The sequence below is a fragment of the Anoplopoma fimbria genome, chromosome 21 (genome assembly GCF_027596085.1).
Source record: "Anoplopoma fimbria isolate UVic2021 breed Golden Eagle Sablefish chromosome 21, Afim_UVic_2022, whole genome shotgun sequence".
Taxonomy (NCBI): domain Eukaryota; kingdom Metazoa; phylum Chordata; class Actinopteri; order Perciformes; family Anoplopomatidae; genus Anoplopoma; species Anoplopoma fimbria.
In genome coordinates, this window is record NC_072469.1 from 6715594 (window position 1) to 6736206 (window position 20613).

The 20613-nt window shown below is 39.9% G+C and overlaps 1 protein-coding gene across 1 annotated transcript in view; it reads left to right on the plus strand.

The window, feature by feature from the left end:
• fam49bb (family with sequence similarity 49 member Bb) overlaps window positions 1-11811 on the plus strand; it is a 32003-nt gene extending 20192 nt beyond the window's left edge. The window contains exons 5-12 of the mRNA XM_054623120.1: window positions 574-679; window positions 4195-4334; window positions 5764-5841; window positions 8012-8128; window positions 8213-8292; window positions 8379-8505; window positions 9269-9339; window positions 11021-11811. Coding sequence (XP_054479095.1) covers window positions 574-679; window positions 4195-4334; window positions 5764-5841; window positions 8012-8128; window positions 8213-8292; window positions 8379-8505; window positions 9269-9339; window positions 11021-11084 — 783 coding nt within the window. The 3' untranslated portion in view covers window positions 11085-11811. The remainder of the gene's footprint in view (window positions 1-573; window positions 680-4194; window positions 4335-5763; window positions 5842-8011; window positions 8129-8212; window positions 8293-8378; window positions 8506-9268; window positions 9340-11020) is intronic.
• The last annotated feature ends 8802 nt before the right edge of the window (window positions 11812-20613 follow it).

Sequence of the window (20613 nt, forward strand, 5' to 3'; positions counted from 1 at the left end):
TTTTGGTTTCACACAGACCTAAAGTAAACAACAGCTGTTTCAGTGAACAGCAGGGTGCAGGGTGCAGTCTTCTCTAACCTAATAATTCAGCAGATTATTAAACTTCTTAGAGTGAATATTTGTTTCCATCTCCTTTATCTGTAAGAGATGGAACTTTCTCCTTTTGAAAAGATGACTACCATAACATCATCAAAAAACGATACAGCAGAACCAAAGATGCCATCTTTTCTACTGCTTATCATAACTGCCTGCATTGCAACTCAACTGCAGACAATTCCCTCTGAGATTTACATGACTTATGCTTGTCGCTGCTAATGTACCCCTGAACCACAAGCTTCAAGAGATATTAAGACCTCAACCATTCCAAATCCCCAGATGTTTTTCATCTTTAATCTTGTAGTTTTCAAATTTCCAGGACTTTCCCACACAGTCTGGGAAAGATCGATGCAGTCCTGCTAGACATGTCACTGCACACAGTTATAGGGGCCTTAAATTGTTTTAGACTTTTACAAACTTTCACCTAATGTAAGATTTTAATTAATGTTGTTTTTTCTCGGGCGTTTGTATTTCCAGGCGATCCAGAATCCAAGCGATGAGGCGTTACAGGAGCAGGCGTGGGCGGCTGTGGTTCCCCTGGTGGGAAGACTGAAGAAGTTCTATGAGTTCTCCCAGAGATTAGGTACGAGTCTGCCTGTTCTGCGTCAACAGGAACCTTTTATTATGTAGGACAGTTTCAAGTGGAACAAGCTCAGGTGTCCTGTGAGGTTTCGCTCAAACAGAAGCAACGTTCCTGTGACATCCAAATGTGCAATAATTGGAGCTGTCAACAGTTTTAGTGCAGTTTATCATTTTTAAGTACAAAGTGCCATACGTGAAACTACAAAGGACCAAAGCAGACGTCCTTTATGTTGAAGGTCTTTTCAAAGTGGGGCCACATATACACAACCTCCATACATGACCTTAATTGTTTGCATGTGCATCTGCAATATTGACTGCTGAGCTGCAAAAGTCAACAGACATGCGACACACACACACAACAGACATGCGACACACACACAGATACACACACATACACACACACACACACACAAACACAACATGCACCCCAGCCTTATACAAACATGCTTTGAAAACCCCCACAGTCGTGCATTTCTCAACATGCTGCTTGCGCTGCACTGTGCACTGACCTCTGTAGGATGGGGCTATAGTTTGCTTAATTAGCATGGATACGGGGGGGGGGGGTAGGCTTACTGCTCCCTGATCTTCTTATGACCCTGGGGCTGAGAGGGGCCGGGGGGGGATGGAGGAGCGTAGAAGCCCGCCATGCCTTGACGCCCTCAGCCCTGTAATCCCGGTGGAGTAGGTAGTCAATGGGAGCAGTGGGCAATGGCTGTTATGTAACAAAGTAGGCCACCGCTCTATTTTACTCCCCTGACTTTAGGCTTCAGGGGCCTTAATGGCATCCGCAGACGGCTTATATGCATGAAGCCAAGAGTCCTCTATTACACGCTGGTGGATCTGCAGAGCACCAATACCAAGGATGGAAGATATTATGGAGGGAAGATTATGCAATTGGCTTTGCATTTAAATTGAGCGGATTGATTTCTCCTGCTCCAACGACTAGTTATTGTATTGACACACAAAATGTGATTTATATGTAACATTGCTGATGAAACAATATTCAGTTTGTAACTTCAAAACCATCTACAATCCAAGGTGTTATCTTGTTAATGCTTGTTTTGTCTGTCAAAACAGTAAAAAAGTACTGTAATAGAGAATAGCCACAAAATTGTCACATTTAAGCTAGAACCAGTAGACATTTTTTACTGATAAATTACTGAGATTCTTGTTTTACATAAAAAGTTTAGTTTTGTAATGATCGGCCAGTTAATTAACTTTGCACATCACATGAAGAGATGCAATAGATTTATCCTGCTCCAACTACTAGGTTGAGGAAAGTGTTATTTTCTATTTAAATATTTCATATTTTGTCTAACCAAAAGTCAAAACCTAATTCACTTGAATACAGGAATATGAAACAGAGAATAGCAGCAAAATTATCACATTTAGAAGCTGAAAATTACATTTTTTTACTTGATGATTAAAAGCTAATCAGTTATGTAAGAAACCGTTTTCTCGCTCCAACTGTTTCTGGCATTGACACTCATATTTACCGTTGTTTATAGAACAATACACATTTTCTTGCTACAGCCCTAAAATTGATGTTTTCTTATTGTTTTTTTTACTGTTATTGATTTGCTGATTTGTTATTGTTACTGATTTAGAGTCAGACATTGCAGACCAGACTAAAGTCCCGCCATTCTCTGACCCTCCCCTCTCGGCGAGTAAAGCGCCTACGTGCCCGCATTCTGCTTGCCTGCTCTGCCGTGACCTGATGAGATCAGACATCCCCCCCCACCCCCACCCACTCGCCCCGCCCTTCGCCGACTTCCCGACATACTAGAGTGGCTTGTTTCTGAAGGCCTGAAAGCAGCTCCATCTTAACTTCTGTTTTGACTGGGACGTAGAGGGGGCGGGGGGTTTAAAAAAACTGCACCACTAAGGCCATTTTTAATCAGCCGCTTCGCTGCAAACGCCGTCCCCGAGCAGATGGGAGTCGTTACTGGATGGCAAACGTGCTCAATTTACTGCACTGCACTGCCAGCGATCCGCCCGTCTCCTAGTAGTCCCCTCACGATTATCTTAAGTAGACCGCCGTTTGAATCTGCCCTTTACTAGGTTATGTTGACATGCTCATCGTCATATGTAATCAACAAGAATTATATAAAGTACACTTTGAATAAATCCACCCAAAGCGCTCATTTGGTTCCACGCAGGCTCATTGCATCAGACGTGGAGCACGTCTGGGTTATGTCATTATCAAAGCCTCTCTTCAGCGTCTAGACTGAATTCTGAACACCGTCTGAATCTATAAATATAAAATTCCCTCAGGGCTTTCAAGGTTTTCTTCTTCTTTTATTTACTCGAAGACATTTGTTTGTATAAGAATATGACTAGTGTGGAAGTTGTTCACCACGTCTCACTTGTCTTCTTTTCCTCATTTCTCTGCCGATGCTCCTCACGCATGCTTCATTATCGGTCCGTGGGTTTGCTATGTCAAGGCTTTGTATTTACTTATTGTCAAAACAATGAGTGTAATCCTGCTTGAGTGAAATCTCGTTCACCCAGCCCCCCCCATTTCATACCAATGAGATAATTAGTCCCGTGTCTCATCTGCATCTGAGTAGGAAAGCCTCTCGGCCCCCCCCCCTCCCCCTCCTCCCTCCCAGACTGGCACTGGGCCCTGGGCAGTTTGGACACCACCGCTGCCCCATTATCTGTCTCCGTCCTAATCAGGCTGCTTCAGCTGGCGGCCGCAGAGCACTGATCACACATCTAACTGTGTTATGATCCACTTTAGGAGCCGTGCTTTGGCCTCATCCGTCTTACATGTAGAAAGAAGGATCTCTCTGTTGCTACTCCTCAGTTTTTCCTTCTCTGAATTAAGGGTGTAAAGCCCACGTTTGTGATTTTGGACTATATGAATAAAACTTGCTTTACATGTATATAGATAAACAGCAGACCTGGTTTAACAGCAGTTTTAGTCTTTGGGATGTTGGCACTTCTTTTCTTTCTTCTTGTAAAATTAGGATTAACCGTCCAACACACTGACTTCAATATTGACGGATGCATTCTATGCCAAATAATTATGCGTTTGGGCTGCACGTTATCATTTTGATTATCGATTTAAACTATTGATTATTTTTCCGATTAACCGATAAGCATTTTGTCCATAAAATAGCAAAAAATGCCATTACATTAGATGTTAAAACGTTGTTGTTTCTGGTAATTCCTTTATGACATTTTGTTGTTCCAGCCTTTCAGTTGTGATTACTTGCTGCTAGAATTATAATAATATAATACTTGTGCAGTATTTCCTCTCTCCTTTGACCTTTTGCATCTATGCATGTAGAGCTGATACTTCATCTGTTAACTGAAAGCTTGGACGAAAAAATATCATTATTCTCTAACTGCTGACCTGGAAGACTTAACACACATCAGCCAGGTTCAAGGTTCATCTGGGTCCCTACAGCATAAACAATATATGTTTTCTACAAAAAAAGGCTGATGTTTCTGTTGCTGACCTCTGACAGCACTGCACCTCTAACTCTGATATCTCTTGTTTGTTCACAGAGGCGGCGCTGCACAGCCTGCTGGGAGCTTTGACCAGCGAGACTTACGAAGACCCCACTCAGCACCTGGAGCGGGAGCAGGCGCTGGCCAAGCAGTTCGCCGAGATCCTGCACTTCACACTGCGCTTTGATGAGCTTAAAGTACGACCATCTCTTTCTCCTTTTTTAATCTCCAAACTCACCTTTTAGATGTTGATATGAACTCTGTGCTAGTCTCCTGTGATACGAACCAGAGCTCCTAGTCGCCCTACAGGCTGCTGATGCCCTCGCATTGATTTTAGCTCTGCAATTTCAAACACCAGCCAGGTGGCGAGTGATTAGCATTTAATTAGAATCCCGATACTGCTCTGCTGTTTATAACACAGTGGATGTCAGTGAAATGGCTAATGAGGCTTACAGCAGGGAAAGAGGTCTTCAAATTGTTGTAGTCCTGAGTCGAGTTCTGTATAACGTAGCAGGATTACTAGAAATGCTGGAGGGGGGGGAACTCGAAGAACCCCCCCAAAAAACACCAGGAATGAGGCGCGGGTGACGGTCGAACGCCCATTGTCAAAAACATAATTGTGTGAGCACTCATCTGGTTAGACAGTGGGTGAACTGGTTCCCTTGCACCCTCGCTCTTTTAGATACAAAAACTTTAAAAAACACCCCCTCCCCCCCGACACCCCGAGGCGATTTTGCTCCGACGTCCCAATTAGTGCCCACTGCTCAGGCTGGCAAGATAAAAAAACATGAAGGTAGGGGGTGCAAGGTGGCATGCCAGGCCCATTCATCAATCTTTCACACCCATACACGGGCTTCTGACCTAGTTAAAGTGTCTGAGCGGCGTGCAGCCCCTCCCTGACGGAGAAGCCTGTCTCTCCTGGTGCACACAGTGGACACAGACTGAGTACCAGTCCATTGTAGCGGGATTAGCATGCTGCCAGTGCAGCTTTGAATGTGACAGGCTCATACAGGAATGAGGATAATTAACCACATGATGAGCTCTCACTGGTGGTGACGTGTGAAAGAGGATAGCTGTGGTTGGCCGGCTTCTGTTTGAGGGTCAGTTTGGCTTCACGGTGAAACCAGAACATTCCAATTTTTGTAGGAAGTTAACTGACTGCTGTGAGTTAATCTGAAGGCTGTACGTTTAAATAATATGAGATGGAAGGCCCACATTTGTCCTCTCCTTAATGAGACCATTTATACCTTTTTGTCAGCCTCATAATTGCTGACCCTCTTGTCACAAACTATCCTGATGCACAGCCCCGACCGTAGCAGCAAAATAACCAAATTGTTCCTGACAGGATGAGCTGGGATGTGGATGTAAAAGGGGGATAAGTGTCAGAGGATTCAAACCCGGTTCAGCAAATAAAACTGTAATTGTATCCGTGTCCTTTTTCATGGGATTTTTTTCCCCCCCCCAAAGCTACGTTTCTGCCTTGTTGGCTAAAACATTGTGTCTTGGCGATGGCGTGTTTGATCCAGAGACGAACGTCTTGCTGCAGGCGGTGCCACCCACAGACATGGAGAGGAACTCTGTCTCTCTATTAAGACGCTTCTCTGTTTGTTTGTCTGTTTATTGCAGATGACAAATCCTGCCATTCAGAATGACTTCAGCTACTATAGGAGAACCCTGAGCCGAATGCGGATCAACAACGTACCGGTGAGCAAATCACGCCCCTCTCATGTCCGGTTGACTATGATCAATATTTATATGACAATGGATCATTGGCTACTTGCATGTGAGAGGAGTTGCTTGTAGCGATGAACCCACAAATCGACATAATTATCACCCAACTCTAATCATTGTTACGTCTCTTTGTAATTGATTAATGTGCAGTATTTTTGCAAAGGAACACAACTAAATGTAATAAGCAGCGTTGGCATTTACGTCAGCCATCATTCAATTCAGCAGAAATGACTGATTTATAATAGAATAATGTTAATTTTAATGTTCAAGCAGTCTGTAATTTCATATTCCTTTTTAATGTTTCCATGGCGCTGGCCCTGATCAAATGCGCAAGTGTGCGTCATCATGATTCGTCTCTGCTCAGACCTGATATTGATTAAAGCCATCAGCTCTCATCGTAATCCCAGCTCGGCTCCGACTGCAGCAGTGATGAATGAAGTTTGCAGACTGTTAGAGCCCCCAGGAGTCGGGGAGAGTGCGGCAGAAAAACGTCTCGCAACATGAAGTGGGAGCCCCACGGGGGACTCTGAAACACAAAGTGTTGGGCAGCAGCGCGTGGCGGCAGAAACTGATCCCCAATCAGTGGCACAGCCCAAACCCTCTAGAGATGAAACGCCTAACTCCAGGTCAATGTGGAGTCTGTACAGTAGATGACACCCGAGACAATAAAACCCCCTAACAGTAGTCAGAGTTTCAGATCCATGCATTTAAATTGAGAATGTGATTTCTCCACCAGCGTAATGCAAGATGACATCGCCATAACCGTCCAATATGAGAGTTACGAGCTTGTCCATATGTCTCCATGTTTATAGCTCTACATCTACAAGGTCTGATCTAAAAGGCAAATTAGCGACCTAAAAGCCAGAGGAGCTGCCCGTGTCCCCTCAGTGAATGTATTCTTTGTGTTTTTAAGTGCCATAAAACTGAAGCAGCTCACTTGATACTATTTAAGTGTTGGATGTTCCCTGTATTTATTGCAGACAATAGCTTTCATATAAAATTCAAGGACACTTCCACTCTCCTATATCATGCATGCTGCACTTCAGATATACCCCTTTATTCAGCAGCTTCATTTGAAAGCTACTTTAGTGTAGGAAACAGAGGATTTCTGTGTGTCTGTCTGTGCAGAATGAACTGCTCTTAGTTTTGACCGTCTGACAGGAGGTTTTATTCTCCAAACCAGAATGTGCCATTAGGCAAATGGGCCCAGACAAGTTGTCGTTAGGACCTGTCACTCTGAGATGAAACGCATCTGTCCCCGCGGTAACAAACTCTTTGAGCTCATATGTCATAATTTGTTGAAACATGAAGTGGTTTGAAATTTTTTGGGGGAGATTATTCATATTCTGCTCAGTGTTCTCGTGAAGAAAAAAAAATAAAAAAAATGAAGGAAATGATCTTATTATTTAAATATGCAGACAAATTTAGAACAGACTGTTCAAGAGACACCTTGTTCTTTGTAACCCGTCAGGTGTTTTCAATGTTTCGCTGAGTCTGAAACTATAAAGCAGCGGGATGTGTTAGTCAGCTGGGAAACCGGGAGGAGCAGCAGGGCTCGGTGATGTAGCTTATGTCCGTGTTTCTCACTTATGATTTTATTTAATTAAATTCCTTTAATGTGCAATCTATTGGCGCTACATGATGACAATGACAATGACAATGAATAATGTTTTCCAGGTGTGAAGAATAATATCCCTAATGTAACATAACGTAAGAAGTGAAACAAGGACTGGTCTGGAATGAATTTCAGTCCAGACTTTCAGAAGCCTGGTTTCTATATGTTGAAAATGTGAACTATATCTGTACAGATTGATCAAGGGCCACACGTTCATTACATGCTTAATAGTTGTTGAAAATAAACCCATAAATACATTTTTTTTCTTCCTGTGCTTCTCACAAAAGCTCCTTAAGCAATTGTTTGTTCATTGAGTTCAGAATATTTGTTTTTGGCGGCTGCTCTCCTTCAGATCATCAGGATGGATGTTTTAACTGTGTTTTTGAATGTGTGTCTTTGGGGTAAGACAGACACAAGAGTCCTCTGACGTCTCTGTTCTGTAGCTGACCCTGACCTTTAACCTGAGGAGATGCAAGGAAGAAATGAATTTCACAATTAAAATGTCATTATTTTCTAACTGATTTTCAGGCGGATGGTGAGAACGAGGTCAACAATGAACTGGCCAATCGGATATCTCTGTTCTACGCAGATGCCACGCCCATGCTGAAAGCATTAAGTGACGGCACAACAAAGTTTGTATCAGAGGTGAGACTAACGGAGGGAAGCAGTGAACACTTTGAACAGATATGTGAAAGCTTCCTCTCATTTCTTTTTCTGTCTCGTTTACAGAACAAGAACCTGCCCATCGAGAACACAACGGACTGCTTAAGCACGATGGCGAGTGTGTGTAAAGTCATGTTGGAAACACCGTAAGTGACTCACTGCCTCGTTAGGAGCTGCTTCAGTTCTTGTTCTTTACATCCTTGTGTTTACTCCCCGCTTTGTGTCCCTTCAGGGAGTACCGCAGCCGGTTCGCCAGCGAGGAGACGGTGTCTTTCTGCCTCCGGGTGATGGTCGGGGTCATCATCCTGTACGACTACGTCCATCCTGTAGGAGCTTTTGCAAAGTCGTCCAAAATCGATGTGAGTACAGACATGTTCAGTGGTGGAAGACGTATTCAGATCCTTTACTGATGTAAAAGTAGTAAGCCCACTCTGTGAAAAGTTCTGCATTCAAACCCTTAAGTAACAGTATGTAAATATTATAAGAAAAATGTACTTGAGAGTATAAAGTAAAAAAAAGTAGTCACTGTACGGTAAAATGTTTCCTCTGTGTTTTTTTTTTAAATATATATATATATATATCATATATATATGATGTTTCATTTCATTTGTTCATTCTCTGAGAACAAATTTAGAACTGCCCAACAACATGCATACTCACAAAAGATGAAGCCCTGGTTGTCCTAAAAAATTTAAAAATGCACCTTTTTACAAATTTCAAAGCATATTAATACGCATTAATTAAACTATACAATATTTAAAAACATTGGCCAACTATATTAAATAATTACAATATTGATGCCCTTTCATCCTCATCAATCATTGTCATAATTAAAATACATGCACATATGGCCAATGTTCAGTCGTAAAATACTTTTGCTTCTTTCCTTTAGGGGCCGTTCTTCTCTCTTACAACAACTTCACTGCTTTCTCCATAATAAACCTCAAGACAAACATATTTCTTAATATAGAGAAGGAGGGACTAGCGTTAAACGTAAACACTCAAGTGAAGAAGAAGTACAGCAATGGAGTATATCTACCTACACTGGCCACCACATGTTCGCTCTTCTATCCCACCAGCAGCCGGCTATATAAAGCTAACATTTTTTTTCTTCCTCCGCAGATGAAAGGCTGCATCAAAGTCCTCAAAGATCAGCCTCCGAACAGCGTAGAAGGCCTTCTCAACGCTCTCAGGTGAGCTCGTGTTGAAACCAAATTGTGTTTTTCCCCCCACAGCCCAGCATGAAGTGTGACTGTCGCTGCAGTCGTGGCTTTCATTGAGAAAGGGAACAGGCTGCTCATGCTGTGAGCTGAATGATATTGGTGCCTGTTCATGAGCAGCAGGCAGACCTCTTGGTTTATGTCTTCCCCCCCCGGCCGTCTGCACAGTCTGTGACTCATTCTCCACACAGTCCAGCCGGGATTCAGTCAGCTGTGAGCTCTCTGTGCCAGATCCAGGCTGAGTGTCGAAGCCTCTCCAGAAAGGCCGACTACATGTGACACCTCGTCCCCCTTTACAGTCTCCCAAATGATACCCCGCCTCGCCTAACGCTCACAGCTGCGGGAGAGACAGTGTTGGTTCTGCGCTGACCTCACATCTGTATCTATCTCTGTGTATCGCGGCTTGAGGCACGGCGGCGTGACCCGGTCGCATGGAGTCACTCGCATGCAGGTTTCCTCTCTGAGCTGACAGACGATGACCACATTTTGCATATATACGCAAAGATGGAATGTAATTTGGTAGATTTATTCAAGTTCTATACTTGAATAAATTCCACTACATTTCAAAGTGGAATATTGTACTTTTTAGATCAAGATTTTACATAAAATAAATATAAAATCATTGAATACTGACTTTATAAATAGGCCATAAAACAATGTGATAGATAGAGTATGGGCTCATGTGAGTGATTCAGAAACATCGTATCAGTGTGGAAAAAGTGTTGAAAGAAAAAAAAATCGAAAATGGTGCCATTTTCTATGTATTTCCTCTAAAACGGAAACACATCTCTGTCATGGCTTTCATTTTTTGTGTCAAATAGTCAGAAGACATCTATTCAAAAATGCTGCTTATTTTACATAAACTTTAAAAACTTTAATTTTCTATTTAGTATTTTTCTGATATTTTTCATCATATACAGCTATGCAAAGATGTTTGCTGGGTAGTATGTATGTTGAGGTTGTCCGATGTCAAGTCTCAATTTAATCACGCGATGAGACGTTACAATATACGGTGGCTAGTTTCAAACATAAAAGCGTCGGTAAGTAACTAATGCCCTGTCGTAATAGCATGCTCTGGGACCTGTCATAATTACCTTAGATAACAATTTTCGAAGCTGGTCCTGTATTGAAGGAGAACGCTGCTGACTGCATCCGCTAAACATGCTGCAATGTAATCCCTTGGAGCAATTCTTCACCGTCATTGTACGTCCAATCAAAGTGCTTGTTTTTGCCACTGGCAGGCTCAGATTCTTATCATAACTGCCTGACAACATTATGGAAAGGACCCTAAAGAGAAATATACATTTTCTTACTTTTGGTTTGATCCGGTCTGTTTGTCCAGCTCAAGCAGAAGTCTCGTTCTGAAATCTCGCCTCATGTCCACATCAGCTGAAAATTCAACACTTTCTAAACTCTAAAACAACAAACTATGACAACACCGGCACTCCTCTCTCTTGACTCTCTCGCTCACGTTTCCTTCGTTTACTTCCTGCAACAAGTCACGTGACACAAACAGAGCGGATCAAGCGAGTGGTAAAGAAAGGTGTTTTATTTCTCTGTAGGGTTCTTTCAACATCTGTATACTTCACCCACCTCTGTATGCACAGGAAGATACAATCTGGTCACTGATGTGTATTGTTTTTCTCACCTGCAGGTACACAACCAAGCATCTGAATGATGAATCAACCAACAAGACTATCAAGAGCATGCTGCAGTAGTCTGAGCTGCTACGACTGCTTGCCTCACACCCTGCTGGGGGGAGACGCCACTCTCCTGACTGATGTCGGTGCACAGAATGTTTTTGTTGCTTTTTTTAGTTTATAATGGAAAAAGAGCCACAGCTCCGCCCTCTTTTTTATAATGCAAAATGCTACTGCCATTATGAACATCTTTTTCTGTGCCAAAAAGATGTTGCTGGGATGAAATGTTTTCGATAAAAGGCCATGCGACAATGGCAGCTAATGAAAGCATTGTGGATCCTCCGGTGTTTTTAAACTTGTTTTTTCCCTATATAAGGGACGGGAGTGCTTTGACTTGAAAATTTAAAAGAGAGAGATATATAGAGAAGTATATATTATTTTTGTTTGATTCGTTATTTAATATTACATCCTCTGCATGATAAAAAATGATGTCTTTTCCTTCTATTTAAAAAAACTAATGGTTTAGTTTAATTTGTCTGCTCTGTTGTGCATTATTAAATGTTTTGTTATTGAAATGGTACCTGTCAAAATGAGATTTAAGAGTACTGGTTTTATATTTTTTATAGGTTTTAATTTGTGCATACGTCTTTCTTTCTTTTTTTTCATAGTTGTGTTGTATTTTTCATTTGAAAACTTTAAACTGTGATGTTTGCAAAAATCAAATTATGAATTGGGAGTCTGTACTGTAAAATGGACAGTATGTTATGGCCGGAGATATTAAAAGGAGAACTCTTGTTTTCTACAACCCGTCTTGTCAGGTTTGATCTATTATCTCATATCGTCTCCGGGTGGCTGACAGGAAGTTGTTTTTTTTTCTTTTTTCTTGTGTAAAGCAGTGAAATACAGTTTCTCATGCTCCACCGCAAGACAGGAGTGAGGAAGGATGTTTTAGATCTCACAGCTTGAGGAAATAAACACAACGACACACACAGAGGCAGTTAATTTTCTTTGAAAACAATTTGACTATATGTATCTTCTTTAAGCTCATTGCTTACTGCTCACCTTTCTCATAGTGTTGTTTTTAGAAGAAAAAAGCTCTTAAAAACCTACTGTACGCTTTATGCTCAGCACCAACCAGCAGAGAGACACCGTTGGCGACTAGCAGGTGAACATAGACGAGCATTTAGCAATTAAAGAGACTAATATTTATCTCAGGAGTTGGTTGAGACCAAAAGCAAGTATTCATGGTTATTAGCTCGACAACAACTTATCGCCAGTTGATGTTTTTACACTTTTTGTTTTGATCAAACAGTAAGAGTGTTGATTACTGAGCTTTAGAAGTGATGGTAGCTGGGTTGTTTTTTACCTTCTGGGCTAGTGGTTTCTCCATTTCCAGTCTTTATGCTAAGCTAAGCTAAGCTGATCGTCTGCTGGCTGTAGGTTACTATTTACTGCACAAACATGAAAGCGGCATCAATCTAGCACTCAGTAAGAAATCCATTAAGTGTATTTCCTAAATGTATAACTTACCTTTTACGCAGTAATGAGTCAGCTTTGACAGAATCGATTGTTAGAGAAAACAAGATTGTTGTTTTTTTCCTTTTAGAGTAAGAAAAAATACATATAAGATTTGTTGCTGATACATATTTCCTGAATGTGCTTCTACATTTGAGCTTATTTTTGCCTTTTCTAACCATTATGTCTATTAGTTGATGGCTCATCAAGAAACATGATTGCATAAAGTCAATGACAAGTGGTTCTGTCCCTTTCATCAAAAAAGCTTTTCTGAATCCATTATTTTATTCCCTCCTTCAAATCCGAAATATCCTTTCAGTTCATGTTCAGTCCACTAACCTTTCTGTCTTTTTTTTTTTTTTTTTTTTTTTTTCTCTCTCTCCTGGTTTCAGTAGTGCTTTAGAGGGAGAAGGGGGCTACTCTTGGGTGGGCACTGCAGCACTATCAGCTATGCGTTGGAGAACTTCTCAGGGTCAAAGACAGAGAGAGGCAGCAGTGTGTGGATGGGTGTGTCCTCTGCAGCATCACTGCACTGACATGGGAGAGGAAGGAGAAGGGAGGGAGAGAAGGAGGGAGGAAATAAAGTGGTTTTAATCTTGGGTGGGTTTTTAAAGTCCTTGAGGGAAAGAGTGGTAAAATATGGGAAAGTGCTGCCTCCGTAGCTTGTGTTGCAGTTCTTTTTTAAATGAATGAATGCAGTTTATGTGGTTGTATATGATGCAACTACCACAGAAAAAAAAAAGCTGCCCGTTATTCAGCGTGACAACTTCTCTGTGGGCAGCGATAACCTTGTTCTGATCTCCCACCGTGACCCTCGATGCAGAAGCTCTCAATCATGCAGCACCATCAGCTGCTGCAGGCGGAGACGGCAGCTCTGATGTCCAGAGGGCTGTTGTGTTTAATCTAACATCAAGTCAACCTTTCCTCTGCGGTGGTTAGATTCTTCACACCTGAACATTTTGCTGTTGGGAGGCGTGGCTGCAGACAAAAAAAAATCAAAAATTCAAAAAGTGCACCAAACCTCCGATCACACAAAGATGGTGGTAAGAAGCAAAGAGGTGGATTAAAATCTGTGAATATTGTGAACTCTCTGTCCTTTATATCATGATTATCTCATTTCCATTCATTTCCAAGGCTATTCGTATTTGAATGAGATCAATAAATTGTGTTGTTAGGTCCTGGTAGGGATGGATAATGTGAAGAGGGTGGACACGCTGCACATCCGACCCCATTAAGGTGCAGATGTGGGACAAAAACAGCATACAGAAGCAGATAAAGAGAGGCACAAACAAAAAAAAATATTAAATAATTAACAATGAAAACCTGATGGATTAACTGTTCTCGATGTTATTCATTTTGAGTTATTTTAGGAAAGAGAGAGCGTTTCGATTTGATTTTGAGAGATGTTGGAAGAAAACAGAGTTAGTCATCTCATTTAAAGCAGAATCATGACATGTATTTTAAATTGTTCAATTTATGCACAAACCAAGCATGAAAAATGCTGCAATTAGTCTTTTTTGTATTTCTTCTCCCTTTTTTTGCACCTGCATTTGTGCACAAATTGAACATACTTTAAAAGAGTGTTCGCTTTTTCCGCATTGACCCATTTGGGAAGCTGATTCTTCCAATGTAACCGTTACTTTGCATATTTATCATGGCATGTTCACACTCATTAAACCATTCAGTGACCCCTAGATCCCTAAATGGAAGCATCTGGATTTGTTATATCGTGCCACTCAGGTTTGCCGTTATTTGACACCTGTCTGTATATATATATATAGATATTCATTTATTTATTTATAAAAAAAATTCTCCTTTAAAAACCACCAATGAAAGAAATATTTGATATTTGATTAATAATGAGTTGCTCAGTTGTCATAGAGATAGTGACCAAATCATCTTCATGACAACTGAGTAACTCCATCCGCTCAGCAAGGGCACTCGATGTTTGAAAATCTCCAGAAACAACAAAAAAAGTTGAGAATATTTTTTGTCAAAATGATTTTTCCAATGTCATGACCAAACTCTTCAATATCACATGTGGGGTTATTGATCAGTTATTAAGCAGATAGGTCGCCAACAGAATCAAATTGTCATTGATCTTGTCTGCTTAATTTAACTTTATCTGTGAAACCTGGAACAGGCTTCATTTTCTCTCCCGTCAAGGACACATTCTGGACAAAACTTATGTACAGCTTCAGCAGAAAACAAGACAATGAAGGATAATTTCTTTTCTGCTTCCCCAAGCAAACGGTCCGCTGTAACCTCCACGCATGGGCCCATAACAGAGGAACATAACAGCCGCATGAAGAAGTCGAGGTGTCAGAGGAAGTAAATTATTATGTTAGTAACGCCTCGCAGATAATATTTCTTTCTCATGACCCTGATTGATCCGAGGGCTTTAGGACATTTTTTCAAACGTTGTCTCTGCTCGGCCAGAAAGAAGCTGATGTTTAAGGGTATACAGTATTTTAGGGTATTACACAAGGAGTGAAAGAAATTGAAGCGATGGAAATGGTTTGAAAAAATGTTTTTTACCTCCAATTTAACTCTATTAACATAATAAGGCTCTTTTTTTTAAACACACATGGAGTTTGACGGACGTGTTGACAGTTTGACATTTGCACTATTACAGTATGCGCCACAGAGAACTGGTATAACTGTCAGTTATTTCTGAGTAAAGAGTTTCTTCTTTTATTCCAGTGAAAGCCCCAGCAGCCTGAGAACTGGGTTCTGTCCATAAACCACAAGGCCCTAACACATTGCTCATCTGTCTCTTGGGTGAGACAAGTTCACTTTTCTGAGAAAGACAACGGCTATCCTCTGAGACCATCCTTCCACCCTCTCACCCACCCCTTCCCACACAAACACACTGTCACAGATGTAGACCCCCTCCACACCCTCCCTACCCCCCAAAAAAAATCCCACTTCCTTCTGCACGTTGCTTTAATCGGGGGACTCTTAGTTAATCAGTCGTGTCAAAACATTAACGGCTCATTGAGGATCACTTTTCATGCCAGCAAAACTGAACCAAGAGTGCTGTAATCTCTGTCAGTTGGGCTGATAGCATTATTAGCTCGGGCAAAGCATCGCTGGTCAGGAACTAAGAGTCAGTGGAAGTATTGCTTCACACCAGTGAGAGGGCACAAGTTCCTCTAAAATACTGTCAAAGAAAGTGTTACGGTTTTACACCACGAATAGTGTTCTTTTTGTTTCAGTGAACTTCTGCTCATGAACATCTTGTAACACATCTATATTGAGGTTTAGCGTTCAGACACATCAGGAGGACATTCTGTACAAAGTTTTGTGTCACGTGTCACATCGAGGAACATTCTGTTTTTGCAGTTTGTCAGTATTAAAATAAAACTAAACAACACTTTCCCTTTATTTTATTTCAGCAAATTACTGCTGGAAGTAATTCAGATTAAGGTAGTTAATGAGTCGATTAATAGATTTCTTGCCATACTATTAGTACTATGACCTATTAAATACATATTTCGACTTACTATTATATGACTTTTCTTTTCGGCATACTATTATATGACTTTTTTATGACATTTTAGTCATGAGACGTTAAAAGCGTACTACACTATGGCATTTTTATCACATCATCATTTTTTAGCATATTATACCTTCGTGGCTCAGCGAGCTGGACAAAGAGCGAGACCACACAGATGTAAAGTAATGCAAACAATATTTTATTTGAAAATTTGGGGAAAATTTGATAATTGAATATGGAATCTGTAAGTTAGGGTTTTTTGTATGGCTGAATTTATGTGTGATGTTTTGGAAGCAAAGAAAAAATTGAACCAAACCCAAAAGGGTACATGATGATGGTTTGAGACAGAGACAGAAGGAAGAACCAGCCTGAGTAACCCAGGCCCAACCTTCACAGCTGCAAAACAGCAAGTTAGATGGACCAACCCATCTCTATCTGCAGCGGGAAAACAAACGACAACAGGAGGAGAACTGATTACACTTTCACCAACATACATGTTAAAATGTTGTATTACCAAAAAAATGTAAACCGTTGCTTCTTTCTCAATGATAATTAGAGATGAGCAGTATATGCGTGATGTATACATTTCAGTTTACAGTATATTTAGTTAGTTTATACATCAGCTAAGATTTATATTTGGCAGTGATGTGGACATGTTACAAAAACGTATTTGGTAAATATTTAAACAATAAAATATCAAGAATAGTGAAATTTCGCTGATGTTAACTGTTCCTCAGAGTGAAGTTGCGTCCGACTGTTTTGGCGTACAGTATTCTGTAGCACCGACCAAAGGGGAATAGGTGAAACAGCTATGAAGTGATAAGAGTGTTCAGCTCCAGGTTATTCTGACCACACCAGAAGCTGTTGGGGTCCGTAATTTTCATGACAAATCCTCACACTGGCATCATGAGTTGCCAACTCCTCCTCCCTAGTCACAAGGTGCCCTCATGTTGGACGGGACAACAGCCTCAAGAATACCCGTCTGGACGATGTGGGAAGAAGGAAGACTCACAGCATGCATGTGAAGACCAGCAGGAACCACTTCCAGAAACTCTGGAACAACTGAACAATCCTGCAAGACGGACAGCAACTGTCATTACAAAGTCATTATTATGACATTTGTATTACATAATAAAATATGACTTTTCTAGAAATTGTTTCTGACATACTTTAACAATTTTTATCACATACTATACTATGAAATGTTTAAGACCATTTTATATGGCATACTATACTGTTTGTATTATGATTTTTTTTCATACTATATTATAACATTTTGTAAATATATTTTACTTTTTTAGGACTCTTTTCGACAAGCTTTACTATGACTTTTTTCAACATACTATACTATGACTTTTTCATTTATTTTTTTGAGATCATTGAAATGACTTTTGTACGACCTTTTTAGACATGCTATGTTATGAATTATTTTAGACATGCTATTCTATGACTTTTTAATGACTTTTTCAACATATTATGTTATTACTTTTTTATAACTTTTTTAGACATACTATAGTATGAGTTTTTTAAGACATAATATTCCATGACAATTTTTAGACATGTAATTCTATGACTTTTTATGACTTTGTCTGACATAATATACAATTACTTTTTTTCGTGCTATACTTGGACATACTATTATTTGAGTTTTTTCAACATAATATTATTTGACTTTTTTGGACAAGCTATACTATGACTTTTTTTAATGTTATACTATGAATAGCAAAGTCATAAAAAGTCATAGAATTACGTGTCTAAAAATTGTCATGAATATTATGAATGTCTTTCAACTTACTATTATATGACTTTTTGGAATGTTATGTAATGACCTTTTTTCAACATACTATACTAGGACATTAAAAAGTTTTTTTTTACCTATTATACTATGATGTTTTTGACATACTATGACTATTTTCAAAATACGATACTATAGCTTTTTATGACTTTTTAAAATCTTTTTTCAACATGCTAAAATATGACTTTTTTTTTTACTTTTCCATAAAGCATTTACAAAACCATGTATTAACCACTGATAAAGCCATTATTTACAACTTGTTCACCCCTTTTAAAGCATTAAATCTTATTAGAAAGTGTTACTAAAATATTAACTGGTCATTCACAAATTGAGACAAACCTAGATCTTCCAAAGTTATTTCTGATCTATTAATTATTAATATATGATTTAGTAACCATTAATATAATGATACTTTAATATCATGTGCTCATTTACACATTTTTACAGATTTCCCCAATTAATTATAATGAATACTGCATTAACCATTAATGAAGCCATTAGCTACACGCTTATAAAATATAACCTAAACTGTGACGGTGAGATATTAACTGGCTATTTATACATTTTGAAAGATGTTTTTTCAATTTTGACTGGCTAATCACAACAAAAGTGTTCTGATTCAAAGCTAAGAATAACCTCAAAGCTTCAGGTTCAGATTAAAACCTGATTCGGACATTACGATTTTTTGTGTCCACGTATACAAAACTGTCATGCCCACATTTACTTCCACTTGCAGTTTTAATACACCCTGCCTATTGCAATTTCCTCAGACGGAGGTCCTGAAGGGAGTCGACCGTTTTCTGTCTCTCTGTAGAACCATAAATCATGGCTCCAAGTCCTGATGACTGTGCAACTGTGGTTACAGTCTCCACAATCGAGGTTTGTCTCCAGCCATCCTGTGACTGAGTAATATCCGACAGATTGGCACAACATTCAAATGGGAGGCCTGGCTGTGTGTGAAATCTTCTGGTGTGGTCTCACCAGGTTGTTGTGTTTCAGTGGTCGTCCTGTTCAGGGTAAATGGTGAAATATTTTCAGTTTTTTATTCTTGGTAACAGGAAGTCTTGGTTACGACAATGTGGAAATGCTTGAGACCTTTGTAACACTTATGAAGCTACAGCCAGCAGCCTGTTAGCTTAGCTTAGCATAAAGGGGTGAAACAGTTTGCCTACAGGCATTTTAAGATCAGCAATTAACAAATTATCATTTATAACCAGTCTGTAAAAATGACAAGCTGGGGGTTTATGGGCTGTTATCCTATGTGCAGGACGCCTTCTTGCCTGGAGCCCCTGTAAAATCACAACTTGAAGTTTTTTACACTATGTCATTTGTTAGAATGAAACAAACAAGCTATAACGTGATATAATGCTTTCGCAGTGTTGTTAGACATCTTTCTTTATACTTGGGTAAGAGCCAGGCTAACTGTGTCCACTTTTTTCTAATCTTTATGCTAAGCTAAGCTTACCGCCTCCTGGTTCCAGCTGCAGCTAGGCTAATTATCATACAGACATGAGAGTCAACCCTCTTTGCAAGAAAGTGGATATGCCAAAAAAAACGATTTCTTTAAGATCATGTGATGTTTGCTGCATTGTACTACTTTATGATATTCTGCATTTAAGATAAAAAAGGTTTATTTGAAGTAATTAGTCACAAGATTTGATGAATTCACGTTTGTAATATTTCCTCATTTGATTTCTGACACTCAAATGATTTGGATGTTTATTCGTCTGTGATCACAACAGGCAGAGAAAACATCAATCTTGTTCTTACGCTCATTAGTTGTTCACTCTAGTCGCAGTGTAGATAAATGTCTCCCTTTAACAAATTGAAGGCCGAATTAAATGTATTTTTCATGCATTTGTTCACAGTTTGTGTCTTTATTTTCTTTACAATACTCACATTTTGAAATCTGCATGACTATTTCCGGCCAGAAGAGCAGTGGAAAACAGAAATGAGATTTATTGATTTGAAAATTCTGTGGATTATATCTTCAAAATCATAGATTAGGCAAGTGATACTCTCTTTGGGCTCTACAGTGTTTCCCTCCAAAGGCAGTTGGAGTGTATTTATATTGAATTAGAAACCAGGCAGTGTGTGAGTGTGTGTGTGTTGAGTGGAGGGAGGGTGTGTCAGCCGGTGCAGTGCTGCTACTGCTGCTGCTGACTTTAACTGAGAAGCTCCAGCTGCTACTGAGCGTTCACATTACTGTAATCAAGCCCTGTTGGCACCAGTTACGCTGTTCCCTTCCACCTCCTTCATGCCATGCTTCAGGATTATCTTACTATTTACTAGAAAGGGTGCTGTAAAATATGACCGGCTTAAATAAGACTTTTTTGCACGTGGGGTTATAAATTATCAATGCACTTGTTTACCGCAGAGGTTAAGATAAGATAAGATAAGATAATCCTTTATTAGTCCCGCAGTGGGGAAATTTGCAGGCTGTTAGGAGTCATTTGTTTTGTTTTTAAAGACATAAATGCATCTTCTGGCAGATCACTCCACCTGCATTAAGTAACATTTAAGTGGAAGTAAAAAGATTTCACCTGATTCATGATGTGATTTCAGGACTAAGAATGATGAATATTCGTTGTTGTGTGCAGCACCAGCAGCCCTCTCATCACTGACCTATTACTCTGCAGGGCGTGTCACGCGAGGAATGAATGGAGACCAGCAACTAGAGCTGCAGCTATTTGTATCTAACATTTAAACACTTCACAATCTACATCCTCTGCAGCGACAATAAAAGTCGCACCCAGAATAAAAGTATTCCAGCAAGGTTTTTAATTTGTCCTTGGCAA